Consider the following 15,331-nt stretch of genomic DNA (forward strand, 5'->3'; position numbering starts at 1 on the left):
CACGCGACTCAGATTAGTGTCTTTCCGATGACAACCACTAGATACGTGCCCTTACGCAGCAACCAATTCTACCATCATAATAAGATTCCTGCGCACTGATGCATGATCCAATCGTTTTCCATCCTGAGATCCCCCACGCTCCAACTACGCTTATCATCCTCATAATGCGATACAAATAAATCTGCCGAATTTAGTAAATCTCTGCAACTCGTATGACGAAATCATCTCTTGAGAATGTTCTTTGAAAAAGCTTCGCTGTGTGCTCATGGGATCGTTGTATACATATATTTCATTGCTACTTAGTCATTGCTCTAAAAATCCTTTCGTGAGGCCCACTGAAAAATAAGATATTCAAGATCCATTTGAAGAAGCACCATTCAGCCCTCTGGCTGTGCCCACGGCTTATGCTACAGTATATTCTTGACTTTGGTGGCTTCTTGTTGAGGGTGTTTTTATATTATGTGGAGTTATACCCTGTTCCTCCTCTTCAGTTTAGATAAGTATATAGTATTACGATCTCCTTTTGCAGGCAAAGCCTTATACTGGGACAAATATTTGACTGCATGAGCAACTTATGCAAATGAAGAAACAGAAAGCATAGGATAATTACTGGTAGTAGATGGCTGGGGATATTCTACAATGTTAGTAAAAATATTAGTACTGGCGGGGAAAAGTAGAAAATACTGCACATGATAAGGCATATATGTATGAGGAAAGAGAGAAAAGATGTACACCACCAGGCTCAAAAAATGGATCATAAATGCTTGATAAAGGATCATATGGTTGTTGCAGCACAAGGCTTGACTATGCAGATCAAAGCAGGCTCATAAGAAGGATACTAGCTACTGATAATCTGAGGTACGAAGAAAGATAAAATCCTTTGCTGATAGCATACACCCACTATACTGAATAACACCAGATGAACATGATGTGTATTAAAAGGCACAACATTGTGAAGATTTCACCGCTTAATTCAATAATAAGTTACTGAAATTAGAAATATTATCCTATATGCAAAGCATCTGCCAACTACACTCCTCTGCAAAGGTCCACACAACTCCTTTTAATGTGCAACAATATGTCTCTTTTTTAATTAACAGTACTCCTGCCCTCTGAGCCATACTCAACCTCATTCCTGCTAAATCCAGAATTTAAGCAATACTGAACACTTTGATAACTTGTTGCGAGAGATTTGTTGTAGTATAATGAATATTATATCTTTCAAACTCATTTGAGTCCTCTTTTGTAGCTGCTACATTTCCACTCAACATCTTGAATCCTGGGTGCCATCAGATAGTACATGTTGGCTTTGTTTCATCAATGTGGTCTTTGCTAAATGGCAGCATCTTTGAGTAACACCTTTGAACAGTTGTACAAGCATCTTCTTGGATATCCTTCTGCACACAATCTGCTCCATCTTCAAGATGTTGCTTCTTTTCATGTCTAGGAAACACTATTTCTCCTTTATGAAGAACTTGATCAAGTGGGATGCTTGAATGATTTTCAGAACCATGCATATCTGATTTAATCACACTACACAACTCCTGCTGATTGGATGGACTGAAAAATGTTTCACCTTGTGAATACACTTCATGAGTTTCATCAATTTCAAAATCAGACCTGCTATCTTCATCATGATGCTGATGGATTTGGCTGCATAGGAACTCCTCTTCAAACAATGGATTTGAGAATATAGCGAATTGAGATGTATCTTCTATCACTTCTTCTTTGAACAATGGGTTCAAGAATATAGAGAATTCAACCATACTATCAGGAGAGCTTTCATCTCGATCAGAAAATGTGTCATCAACAAGACTAATGCCTTCATCAACATTATCTAAAACTTCCTCTTGTTCATACACCATATGATGTTCTACTTCAACCTCACTATATGATTCCTCAGAATGATCATCTCTTTCTTCCAATACCTCTTGAGAATGCACTGATCCATTGCCTTGCTCTCCATGGTGATTTGAGAAAAAATTCAGACCTTTTCTTTCAATATGTTTCTGATATTCCAGATCTAACAAGGCTGAAATTTCTATTTATATTGCTCTTGATTCATCATCCATATGCTGGCAACTGTTTCACTCCTTTGAGGAATTAATATATTCATTTGTTGCATTGATCTATAATTATTCTTTATTTAAAACATTATCACAATTATAAAATCATTCACTTTTATTCTTAACTTGTAATTTGCAAATTTGAAGTTTTATGTAATTGTTGCCATTAGGAAGACTTTCAATATAATTGCATTCTAATCAATCTGCTATAAGCGTCTTGAATTTAAGGTTATTGTCTAGGTCAGGTATACCCACCTTGGTTTTGCCGAACCAGAAGTGTAGGGAACTGAGACTGCATTATTCAATTTCGTCAAGTTGGCCTTAACTGGTTGGATATCGCAGCATCAAGCGGGCAAAGCTCGTAGGATTCCAATCTGCGATTTTGGGAACCAACAGACTGCCCACAAGATTGCCTCTTCTCATAATTTTCTAATAACTTATTTCACTATGAATAATCTCTCTTAGTATTTGGTTAATGTGCATGTCCCTAACACCTAGGGTGGTAGGACTCAAGTCTAGTAGGAACTTTTCAAGTTCCTTAATGACAATGGAAATGGCCTCTTAATGGTGGTTGGGGACTTCAATTGTCCCCATACCCCTATGAAAAAATCAAGGGTCTCCTAGACTACAATGATAGCATGATTGACCTATTTGAATTCATAAAAAAGAATGACCTTGATTTGGATCTTAAAGGGAACCCATTCACTTAGTCCTACAGTTAGAAAGGCCGAATCTTATCCAAGTCAGACTGGACCGTTTCATGGTTTCTGCCCAATGGGATCTTGTCTTTTGTTTCCTACTTCATTTTAGCAAGAGAAATATCTGGCTACACGTGATTGATCTTGAATTTGTTTACAAGTTACAACACACAACAAAGATAAAACCATGCACGACTAAAACTAGGCAATCTCATAAGTATCTATATATGATGATTCAAAGGTTTTCCTCTACTATAATTTGATGAAAGATCCTCTAAACATCTTTCTTCACCCATTCGTACATAAAACTTTCATATTTAGAAACTCCAAAAACCCTTCTTTGATTGTTTTACACCAAATTTTAACCAAAACCTTACAACCTTAAAAATTCCAAAATACTTGGTATCCATCTTCCTTCTGTAAGTATTCAAAATATTGTTGTACCGCTAAAGATGATGATTGAGTTGTTGATATTGAGAACCATGCTAAATGACAGATTACTGTTGCAAAACCCTTGACGCTGTGCTTATTTATTTGAAGTTGATGCAAATGACCGCTAATATTCATAGTCGCTTAAACTTTGAGATAGTAGAATAATAGTTTATCTTTTGTTAATCATTTGCACTTTTGGTTAAACTATGTTGCCTGCAATAATATACTAAATCTAACTTATTTTCCAAGCTAATTTTGTGCAAGACCCCTAGTACATGATTTCACTTCTCCTGTATCAGTGCTTATAATAAAGGCAACTAATAAATAGTTAATAATAGTGAAAAATTGATTTACTTTTTTAAAAAACTTTCACTCCACCCTTCTCAAATGTTGTATCTTCCTATCAGAAAAACCATTGCACCTAGTTGAAGAGAAATTGCTGGTTTATTCTCAGCACTTATCATTTTAAAAACTATTTGACATCTTCATTGTTGAGGCTTGATGACAGAGCAATACTGAAACAAGATTTATAAAGATAGCTATAACTTTCGCTAATAAATCAGTTACTAGGCAGTACTGTCCTCCAAAATTAGTACATGCGGAAGATAAGCTAGGCTCCATATTGAGGTTTCAGAGTAATTACAAGCAAAGGAGCATGAGTATAAGATGGTGAAGTCATAAAAGAAAATCTTTGCAGAATCATGGCCAACACCAATTTGGCTTGCAACAAGGCAAAATTCTGACCCACACATATAGCTGGACCTATCCCAAAGGGCATGAATGACATCGGATGCTTTGCAGCTTTTGCAATTCCTTCATTGAATCTCCCTGGGTTGAAATCATTTGCATCACTCCCCCACAAAGCAGGATCATGGTGGATTGCAAGCACTGGAATAAAAAGTTGAGTGCCCGCAGGAATTGATAACCTTCCAAGCTTTGTTGTTTCAGATGCCTCTCGCGTTATAAATACTCCAGGTGGGTAAAGCCTCAAGGCCTCATTTATAATCATTCCCACCTGGAAAACATTCATACAATATTTTAAGAGACAGATCCAAAATATTTCTTTTGAATTCAGCTTATCAGAGCCAGCAAAATGCCCTTACTCTACTAATTTATCATTTTATTGGTTTCCACATGATTTTTTTTGGTCACATGCAAATTTGGATTTGTGCTAGAAGGTTCTTACAATTTTGAGGCGACTTAAACTGTCTGCATCTGGATGATTGTTTTTTCCACATACTTCCAACACCTCTCTGCGACCTCTCTCTTGCCAATCTTGATTTATGCCCAACAATATCATACACCATGTCAACAATATTGATGTGGTTTCGTGACCAGCAAAGTAGAAAGTCTTGCATTCATCAATGATTTCCTCTGTACTCAAGCTTGCATTACTCTTACCATTGTCTCTCCCCTGCTTCTTGCTTTCAGACATCATTAAACCAAGCAGATCGGTACCATAACTACTTGCATTTTCCATTATAGCAGTCTTTTCTCTGGCATCTATAACATGTCTTAAGGATCTTCTTATCTCTTTCTCCACATTCCAACGTTGCCTATTCTTTCTAGTGGGCAGAAACCTGATGACAGGAGTCATTCTCAGACATTACATACCAATGTAAGAAACTAAAAGAAGCTATAGATTCTACATACTTCAGAATATGAATAGACTATCCTAAAGTACCCAAGAATACTATCAAATGCATACAACCCTTGAAGGGCAAAGGTATTTGGGATGGGATGATATAGTTGGAAAATCAATGGAACTTTCAACTGTGAGACAAATAGTGGGAAATTTCTTATTTAAAAAGGGATTAGAGAACTCAAGTTTGTTACCTGAAACCTGGAATATAAACACTGTTGAACGATTCAAATGCTAGAATAGTTTGCTTGGCCTGCAAATCAAATATATGCTTTGCTTCTGTAAAACTGCTACTAAAGGCTGTTCGTGAAATTATATCTCCTGTGAGATCGTTGAACTCCTTTTCCACATCAATTTCCGATGCACCTGACAATACCAATTTACTCCATTTGTCCAACATATTGGCACTGCTTTTAACAATTGTCGGAATCATACCCTGTAATTACAAAACTGGTATAATCAAATAAGTTTGTAGTATGGCAGAACATAATTTCTCATCAAATCCCTTGACATACTCTGCGAAAAAGAAAATGGCATTGCATGATGGTCGTTGGTCCAGCAGCTAACCCTAATGAAAATTTTAGAATACGGATGGGCAAACTACATCTTGAAACTAAATTGCGTGCTATTTCAAAATGATTTGGAACTTGAGCTGTGACGAGAATCAGGGCTCAGATGCTCACAAGTGCAAAATATCACAATGGAGATCTAGAATATGGGGTAATATTTGGTGATGGGATGCTTGGAGATCTACATAACATGGAGATTATACTTAATCAGAGGAAATCACTCTGGCTCTCTACAAATGGTGGTGGTTTAATAAAACGTTTCTTAAACATAGAAGATTTTGACAATCTATGTAATGTGTTGTTACGTTTTTGGATAAGATTGTGTGCCCAGTTTTAGCATCAACATTTTAGTTCATACTTCATAGATCATAACCAACACAAAAAAAACTTCTCATAGTTTATCTTTCTTAATTGAATGTCAGTCCAACAATCAACCCTAATGAATTTTTTGAGGATTCATATGCATAGTAGAACTATGTTTCATTATAAGTAAGAACTTGAGTGATTTCTCTGATCTCTCTAAAATATAATTCATTCTGTATACTATGTCATTTTGGTCCTAATTTGGGACATGAATACAGACACTCGGTGCCTTACCTTCAAGAGATCCATGTGGAAAGCAGGATTGATGATTTTCCTGTGCTGAGCCCATTTCTCACCTCTCAAACCCACAAGTCCCTGTCCAACCAGCTGTTTTGTGAGTGGATCCTCCGTAGGCTTTGTAAAGCTGCCAAATTTAGTGGACAATATCTCCTTACAAAGCTCAGGGTGGGGAACAACCAAATTGGGTTGAGGCCCAAACCAGAAAACAAAATCCTGACCTATTACATCACATAACACAAGGGTATTTACACAATCAATGGTACTAAGCTCAGGACTTCCAGTCATATGATTAAATAAAACCAGATCCTTAAAAAGTGCAGAATACAAGCATACCATAGGTTTTGCTCCACTGATGTAAATGAGGATAAATTCGAGGGAGTATGTCGTGTGAGAGCGGCATGGGTTTGGAGCTCTGCTCCTCGACCATTCTGGGTATCTCTGTAGAATTCCCATGGAGTAGTTTGTACGGAGGTCCCCTTATTCCTTGGGCTTCAAAGTATTTTCTCGATTGCAGAGGTTTCCACCATATTGCTCTTACAATCTTGAACAGAAAGAAAACTAAGCCAGCACAAACAGCCACCAAACTCCAAAATGCCCACTCCATATTCTATTTCCAGACCTGGCCTTTCCAGACCTGGCCAAGACCCTGGATAAACAAGTGTCACATAGTGGCATGTATTTGCCTAAAGTTAGAAAGCAATAATTGTGCTAATAATGTGCTAATAATATTTAATAGTATTTAATCTAATTAACATTTCATATTAATGTAATGTTATTATTAGTCCCTGCCTTATATAAGGCAATATAAGGCAGGGATTAATGTTTTCACTACACCTTGGCTATTTATTTTTGCTGCGAACCAAGCAACCTATTTTTTGTGTTTCAAAGGTTAGATTTAAAAAATAATTATTGAATACTATTTTCAATTATTTGATTGGCCCAAACCAAATTTGCCGGGGGGTTTAAACATTTTTACAAAACTTAAATTTGAAAAAAATTAAACGAAGCCAGGCGGCCATAATGATGAGGCATTAAATGTAAATGTACAGAACAGAGAGGCATTAAATATGCCGCAGAGAGAGTTATCTGGAGGACGTCCAAAGCATTTAACACTGCACCGACTCTTTTCTTGATCAGTTGAAGGGGGAAGAACGCGAGACAGAAGAGGCCGAGTGTAGTTGTGCAAAATCTAGGCACAGGCAGTATAGTCAGGCAAATTTATTTTTAAATTTAGATTTTACAGTTGTAAAACGTAGACAATTTCTACATTGGCGCTTGGCTGGGGTTCTGGTTTCTCTGTGTTTTTAAAGGTTACTATGGAATATGAAATTGTTATTTCAAAGTCCTTAGACATTAAGGCAGATTTTGTATAACTATACACATTTTTTATTATATTGATCCTTGCACTAATTAAAAAATGCCAACCTTTCCTTTCATTTTTGCATATGCATTTAAAGATAAGAAGACAAGTTTCAATAAGTTTTTTTTGAATAGAATATATTGTAAGTGTACCCCACTAAGATTATGTATTTTCGAAACTTCTTTTTAAAGAACGAATATAGAATGTTTAAAATTGTTATTATCTTCCAAAAAAAAATACATGTTATTTAAAATCTTACTTTTTATATTTTTTAAATGTAAATTTATTTTTCAAAATATTATAATTATCTAATTCAATTTAATAATGATGATATGAAATTTATGTTAAAAAAATAATAATCTAAATTTAAATTTTATATGGTACAAGTTTTGATTTCAAAAATTGTGATATTAATTATTTTAAAATATTTTTTCATCTAATTTTTAAATGTTTTTTACAAAAAATTTCTCTAATTTATTTTTACTAATAAACTTTTAAAATTGTCATTTTAATTTAATATTATTCTTCAATATAGATTTAATTTCATGACATAAACCACAATTATATTTTATTTTACATTTCTACATAATTTAAAATTTAGTTTTTATATCAATGATCATTTTTATAAGATGGTCAAATTGATCAGATTTATTGATATTTTTAAAATTAAGCTTGTAGAAACTTTAGCTTCTATGATAAGGCATAGATTTTTAAAATGTTGACGATTAAATCATAGATATTGAAATTTTTCCAAATAAAAATGTGTTGCAACATTAATATTGATATTTTAAATTTTTTAACATTCATATTTAAAACTAAATATATTAAATGTATTATTAAAAATTCTTTTTCTAGAGCAAACATATTTTGTAATCGCTTAGATTTTTTTTCTCTTTCCAAATATCAATTTTACTTTAAAAAGGAACTTAGATTATTTTGCAGTAGTAAACAAGAGCAGGGGGAAGCTAAAATAAATTTTCATTTTTCTAAAATAATTTAATCATCACAAGGTTTGTCTCTAATAAATTTTGATTTCTAATAAATTTCTGAAATTATATTAAAATTATATTTAAATGCTTTAGATTTTTAATCAGTAAAATTAACCTTGAGAGTTTTAACAAAGCGATATATGAATTTAAATTAATTAATAAAATTAGTAGGATAGAAATTAAAAGAATAAAAAATTAATTTTACTTATAAGTAAATTGAAGTGAATATGACTTTGATTATTGTGAAATTATAACAAAGTTTTCAGAGATAAAATTTGAAACTAAAAATCATGATATAAGATGCAATTCCGCCTACTATATAAATCTCCTTTGATTTTGGTAGGAATTATTCACTACATTAGTTAAAAAAATACATAATGATACTGTAGACAATAAAGTAATTAGCAAACTTATAATATGTCTTTACATTTGCACCTTGACGGAGCAATTGCATTCTTAAGAGTCTAATAGCCAAATACTTTTCCAAAAAATATAAAAAAATCTCATTCTAAGTCAAAAGGCAGGGACTCCAGCTCACCAAGAGCTCTTGTTATAATATAAATTATTCTATATGTTTTATTGTTAGTTATAATATGTTTTATTCTCAGTTATAATAGTATTGTTAGTTATAATAGTAAGAATATTAATAGAGTAGTAAGACTCAAAATACCAAGTAAAATAAATTGATAATTTTAGAAATTAAAAATCAGACATGAAAATTAAAATTAAAAATTAAAAATTGAAATAGGAAAACTTTTAATTATTATTGAATTTAAACCTACCAGGGAAATGCTAGAAAAGAATTGGTAGCTCTAACGTAGAAAAATCAAATATGAAATTGATCATATGTTATTATATTGGTTTGGAACTTTAATAAATATTTCATTCGAAAATTTTGGGTAGTGGTTCTTGCGAATCCGCTCCTATAAGACCAAAAATATACGAGCCAATCAAATTGTAAGAAAATAATTTTCACGATTTTCAAAGTTAAAAATCATATGTTTAAACATTACAAAACTCAAAACTTAAACTTGAAAATAGAAATACTTGCATTTGATTAGTTGAAGTAGAAAAGAATAATCACTAGTTATAGATAACTGATTACAATAGTATATTGCCTACGACAAATACAATAAATAATATTTATTTAATTGATTAAAAAATTTAATTACATTTTACTTAAATTAAAAAGTAATTTTAATTCAATTTATGCATATTAAATTATATTTTTAAAAAATATTAGTAAACACCTATTGGCTCATTGTTTCAAGCACAAAAGCTTGCAACTGCTAGTTATAAATTATAATGACTGTCAAACATGATGGCTAATTAATAACAATCATGCATTAAGTCTCCTCTTTATACCTTATTTTCTTAAATAAAGGTGTAGTGCAAGCATCTCTTATTCAATAAAAATCTACCATTTGTATTCAAAGAGAATCTAAAAGACTCTATAAAGGGATGACCTGGACCTCATCCTTGACCTTCCTTGCACCATTTTTTCAGATTTGAAGCTTCACCTACAATTTGAAACCCTAGTTCTAAGATATGAACTTGATGCTATGAAAAACTTGTAAACTTGCATCTGCCACAAGAAAAATGGTATTTTATTTGGGGGGAGGGGCTTTCCTTGGTCAAGCCCTAGTTGAGGAATCAACTTTGAAATTAGAAATCATGTAAAAGCAAGACAAATGTAAATATTCACCTCACTTGTCAAATCTCCATTGATGGATTTATATACATTTTTGTTTGTAGATGTAGAATGATAATGAAGGATGTAGAATATCTCATCAAATACAATAGATCTAAAAGTATCAAATCATAGATCCATGAATTTAAGTATTCTTTTGAACACTCGAAGGCTTGAATGTTTGAATGCATCTTAAAAGCTTACTTAAGAACATGATGAATTGAATGGATCTTGCTCTCAAATGGATGCTCCTAGACAATAATGGATAGATTCATATAGAATTGGTTTCCCAAGTGAAGTGAGTAATCCTTCATTTATAATGATTTCAAAATCAAAATCAAAAGGGTCAACATCATTGAGAAGGAAAAATAAATTAAAAAACCAAAAATTGCCCCAAGATCTGAGGCAAAACACCTCGGGTAAGGGATGACCTCATCCCTTAATTATGTGTAAGGGATGATGATGACCCTAACCCAAGGGGTTTGAAGCCTTGGGATGCACATCAAGATCTCAAGAATGGAAAAAGAACAACCAAAAATGGGTCAAAACTTGAGGAAAGACAATAGTTTGAGCATAAATGCATTCATGGACCTCTAAGATCATTAAAAGAAGGGCTAAAAGGTCTTACAAAGAAAGTGTACAAATTTTAAGTCATTGCATCCCTTAAATGAGTTTTCCACGATAATAAATCACAGTGTTATGATATTTTTGTATTGGATCTTGTTTGGTTTAATGTATTTTACTTCCAATTTTAAAATGTTGTTTGGAGTCAAGAAGTTTATAGAATACTAGTGTACCAGTTCATCCCCACTCTTGGTGCTTTCTCATCCTAGCAATGTTAGGGTTTGATCTTGATGGTGGGGACTTCGAGATGGAGATAACACTTATCATGTTTATAAGAAAAAGAGGAAGGCTCCCTTGTATCTAATGACTTGTTTTCCTTCTTCTTCTAGAAGGTCTAATGACTTGCTTTCCTTCTTCTTCTAGAAGGAAAGGGATTGTGTCTTCAAATGAGGAAGATTCCAATTACTTATCATCACCATATTATTTGCCTCATTCATACATGACTACAGTGTAAGGAAGGGTGAAGGAAAATTGAACCCCAATAGGGATGAATTGAAGCCTCATTCAAAAAACATGTCTCCTTCTACAACCATTAAATCCTCTGTTAGGATGAAATCTACTCCCCCTTTGGTGCAGTATATAATGTGTGACCTGGTTAGGGGTGTGAATAATAAGGAGATTAATGTGAGATCCATTTGGAGGTGGGCAAGGAAACCCCTATGGAAAAATGCTCCTTTGTCCAAGTAGACTCCCATAGTAACATTATGATGAAGAATTTCTTGCAAAGTCAAGAAACCTTGTTTGATTGGTTTATTTCAAAACCTTTCATAAGCATGGTATCCAAGTTTTATAAAAGAAAAAATTATTCTAACTCTAAAGAAAAACAATCAAACATACATAAAGATTTCAAACTTTGGGGTGCATAAATATATTGATAGGATGTTTGAAATTGCTTATAGATGTAAAGTTTTTTGACATCAATATTTTGGATAACACTCCACAATCTATCATATGAAAGAAGATGATTTTGATGTGAAATCTCCACACAATTACATCTAGAAGCAATTTCAAGCACTACTATAAAATTAGGAAATATTGATATGTCAATTAAAAAATGAGTGATTTACCAATTCTCCATGTCTAAAGGAGTATATATTCAAATACTTAAGACAACATACAAGAAGCATAGGATCTAAGCCTACTTTTATGCATACATAATCGATAAATCATCAAGCTCTTAAAAAACATAGACTCTCAACAAATGATGCTTTTAACCAAAATAATATTAATTAAAATTTATAAATATTTTAATAAAAAAATGCACATCCCCATCTTACACAATGCTTCTTGGAAAAGTACAAAAATGTTTGCACAATTCACAACCAACCAAATTAATATTAGTAAACCAATGATCTGATTTGATGCAATGAATAATGACTTGGACATGATCATTGACAACTCTCATTAACCAAGTATAAAATTTACAAAGTATATAATTACAATTGGAAACACTAAATTCATATGGGTTTCTTATGCAGAAATTAAATAAATCTATTCTTTGTTGTTTTTCTTTGAGCTGTTTATCGCCTAGGTACAAAGAAAATCCCCCATAATTTACTATGGAACATATAATTATTAAATTTACTTACCCATCAAACAAGTATATTATAATATTCCTATTGCCAACCCATCAAAACAAATCAAAATCAACAACATACATTCAAAATAGATAGTAGACCAATTTACAACAAGCCAAATCATATTAGTAAAACCAATGGTCTCATTTGATACAATGAAAAATGGCTTAGCAACACTAACTGTATGAGTTTCTTATGTGGAAATCAAGGAAATCTATTTTTTCTTTTGTTTTTCTTTGAGTCATTTATTGCCAAACTACAAAGAAAATCCTTCAAATTTTACTATGAAACATATAATTATAAAATTACTTACCCATCAAAAAAGTATATCATAATATACCAATTACCAACCCATCATGACAAATTGAAATCAATAAAATACATTCAAAATAGATAGTCACAAAATTCTTTTAAAGAACTCATGAGGTACATCCTATGACCCTTCATTATCTTGTACTTGGAATACTAGCTACAGAATACATTATACTAAAAGAAGCTTTCATAAATATGGATCAACAATATTTTCTATTGTATTTAGAAGAATTGCATACCCATTCATATAACACATTTGTTCCTCTTGACTCATCCATTACTGTCGGAAAGGAAAAAATATCTCTACTATGTGTTGAAAAAAAGGAGTTGCAAAGATAGTTGTTGAATAAATAAAGTCAAACACAAGTATTCAGTATAAAATAAAGTATGATAAAAAATTTCTTCTATTTTCAAAATATGTCTTGGACCTTCCTCTCCCTAGAGTCCATAATGTTAAATTTAATTTCTTAAAACTCATTTAAAATTAAAATAATATCTAACATTTTGTGTGTATTCATCCAATTGGCCGATGACACTACCATTGGCCAATCAAATAGAATCAAATCTTACACTCTACCAAAGCATTTACAACTACAATTTAAAATTAATTAATGTTATAGAAGCATTTCATTGCATTCATGGATTTAGCAATTGACCTATGGAAAAAGCCTTAAAATGGAGACGAAAGTCTCTAAAGAAAAGCCAACTAAGGTAGATGGGGTTAGAAACTGGAACTGTCCTTTTGAGGCATATCTAGTCAATTGTAGAAACAAAGAAAATCTGCAAAATTAGTGGATTTATAACCCATTTTGATGCCTTTTGTGTTGCATCATGTGCCATTAGTAAGGTTTCAATTAGAAACTCTAACGCCCCCAACAAAAAAAATTGAAATAGAGTCATTAATTACATTTTTCACCACTTTAGTTTTATTTTCTAAACTATGCAACATTTTTGAAAGGATAAAAAAAAAAAACAAAAAAAACACCATGTTAGAGTTCTTGTATGTTTTTCCCAATGTATAATCAATCCACAAACCCCACCTAAAATAGATAATAAAAGGGTTTTAAAATCTGCAAGAGAACAAATTAAGACACTCCTAACACCTTGAATCTTGTTTGCTATTCGATCTGAGATCCAATCCATCCAAAAATGGCCATTTTGACTAGAACATAAAAAACTGCCAGCCCATTATGGAACAAATCCCATTCTAATAGGACAACTCCTATAAAAACTCAAATTCAACTGCATTATGTGCATGGAAGGGAAAGCTACGCTATTTCCTCATTGTCCACAGAAGGCATAGATGGGAAGCCTACAAAACTAAAACCATAACTTCATCAAAAAATGAAACTTTGCATAGTGTGGCATAGCAATTAATCATGCTTCCTAAAATAGCCCCACAATACATAAGCCATGTCTCAAATCACCTTTAAAAACAAAAATTTTCTTTCTTTAAATATAGATGAAGGTACCTATAGAGGAAAGTCAAATCTTCTCTTTGTAAAAATATGTTGAAGTTGATGAAAGATCAACCCCTTAGCTCCTAAGGACCACTTGCATGCAAACACCTATCACAGAAAGAGAGGAGCAAAAGCTATAGAGGCTGGAAATCCTAGATCCACAGAAGATGAAACATTATTGATGTGCAAAAAATATATTACAATTGTATTGAATGAATCGGTAAATTACAATGAAGGATCAATCCCTATAAAAGGAGATCCAAAACCCTAAAAGGTAAAACCTAGGTTGCATGATAATAATTAATAAAAGAATTAATTATTATATGCCTAAAGTTTAGCTTAAGTACAATAGAGTTAATTTGAAAATATATAATTATTCTAACACCTTCTTAAGATAAACTTAGGAAGTAGCTAAGAACCTAGAAAATACACCTAAAAGTAAAATTTGGGTCTCGACAACAAAACCTAATGAGGTATCTGAGTATAACAAAATCTCTATAAAGAGGAGAAATGGAGAAAATTATATTTGAAAAGCCCTACTCCAAAAAGAGATGGAAATAATTGCTTTAAAAAACTAGTGAAGGAATGTAGGGAATGTCCCAGAAGATATGAACAAAAAAGATGATCATGTAGAACACTACTGAAGCATGTAGAAGTTGTAAAGCTCTATCAAAAGTAACTGTTGATCTAAAGAACCTCCACTGAAATAGAGCTTGACTAGGTAGAAAAGATTGCAATCTGCATGAGTACTCCTAGAAGACAGTACTCAAATTAGGAGGCACACAAAGGTAAATTAGTAAACTCAAAGATACATGTTGCATAAAACATGAAAGCCTAAAGAGCTAATCAATTGAAAATTGAAGGCTTCAACCAAAGTAGGAACAAGAAGAAGAGTGTCTATATGGTAGATGATCCATCTCACCAAAATGCATAGGTACCCAACCACTGCATCTGCCTAGTACATAGGAACAAATACTAAAAGTATAAGAACCAACAGAAGAACCCACCCCCCCCCCCCCCCCCCCCCCCAACCACCCCAATGCAGACAAGGGTAAGATTATAGGCAACTAGAGTGAGCCAAAATAATTGGATGTTAAGGAACCACAATCTAGATGTACAAAAGAATACATATGTGTGTATAGAGGTGATCAAGACACATCATGAGGATAATGTCATGGATGGAATACTCACTGACAATGGAAGATGACAAACAAAGGAAAAAATTGACCCCCCATGACACTTTAATCAAAGTAGTGCATGTATAATAAAGCACAATATATGGTGAATCCAAGAATACAACAATTTGTAT

The 15,331-nt window shown here is 32.7% G+C and overlaps 1 protein-coding gene across 2 annotated transcripts; it reads right to left on the reverse strand.

The window, feature by feature from the left end:
- Positions 1–3,698: 3,698 nt before the first annotated feature.
- LOC149536881 (cytochrome P450 734A1-like) lies at positions 3,699–6,677 on the reverse strand. Of its 2 annotated transcripts, none has more exons than XM_089805427.1 (5): positions 6,344–6,677; positions 6,005–6,085; positions 5,033–5,274; positions 4,383–4,776; positions 3,699–4,211 (listed from the first exon to the last, which is right to left on the reverse strand). In XM_089805427.1, exons 1-5 carry the CDS (start codon positions 6,461–6,463, stop codon positions 3,807–3,809), a joined length of 1,242 nt encoding a protein of 413 aa, XP_089661553.1. In that variant the 5' UTR covers positions 6,464–6,677; the 3' UTR covers positions 3,699–3,806. The 2 variants fall into 2 exon arrangements, with proteins under 2 accessions (XP_089661553.1, XP_089661552.1); XM_089805426.1 differs by having other exon boundaries at positions 6,005–6,228; positions 6,344–6,674.
- Between the last annotated feature and the right edge of the window lie 8,654 nt (positions 6,678–15,331).

Source organism: Cupressus sempervirens, chromosome 10 (genome assembly GCF_028749045.1).
Source record: "Cupressus sempervirens isolate cs-2001-9-10 chromosome 10, ASM2874904v1, whole genome shotgun sequence".
In the NCBI taxonomy this organism is placed as follows: domain Eukaryota; kingdom Viridiplantae; phylum Streptophyta; class Pinopsida; order Cupressales; family Cupressaceae; genus Cupressus; species Cupressus sempervirens.

Coding starts and splice junctions, on each gene's coding strand:
- LOC149536881 (XM_089805426.1), bottom strand. CDS start 6,614: ATGGAGTGGGCATTTTGGAGTTTGGTGGCTGTTTGTGCTGGCTTAGTT. Junction 5,275..6,004: donor TCCACATGGATCTCTTGAAG/GTAAGGCACCGA, acceptor TTGTAATTACAG/GGTATGATTCCGACAATTGT. Junction 4,212..4,382: donor GTTTAAGTCGCCTCAAAATT/GTAAGAACCTTC, acceptor AATGTTTTCCAG/GTGGGAATGATTATAAATGA.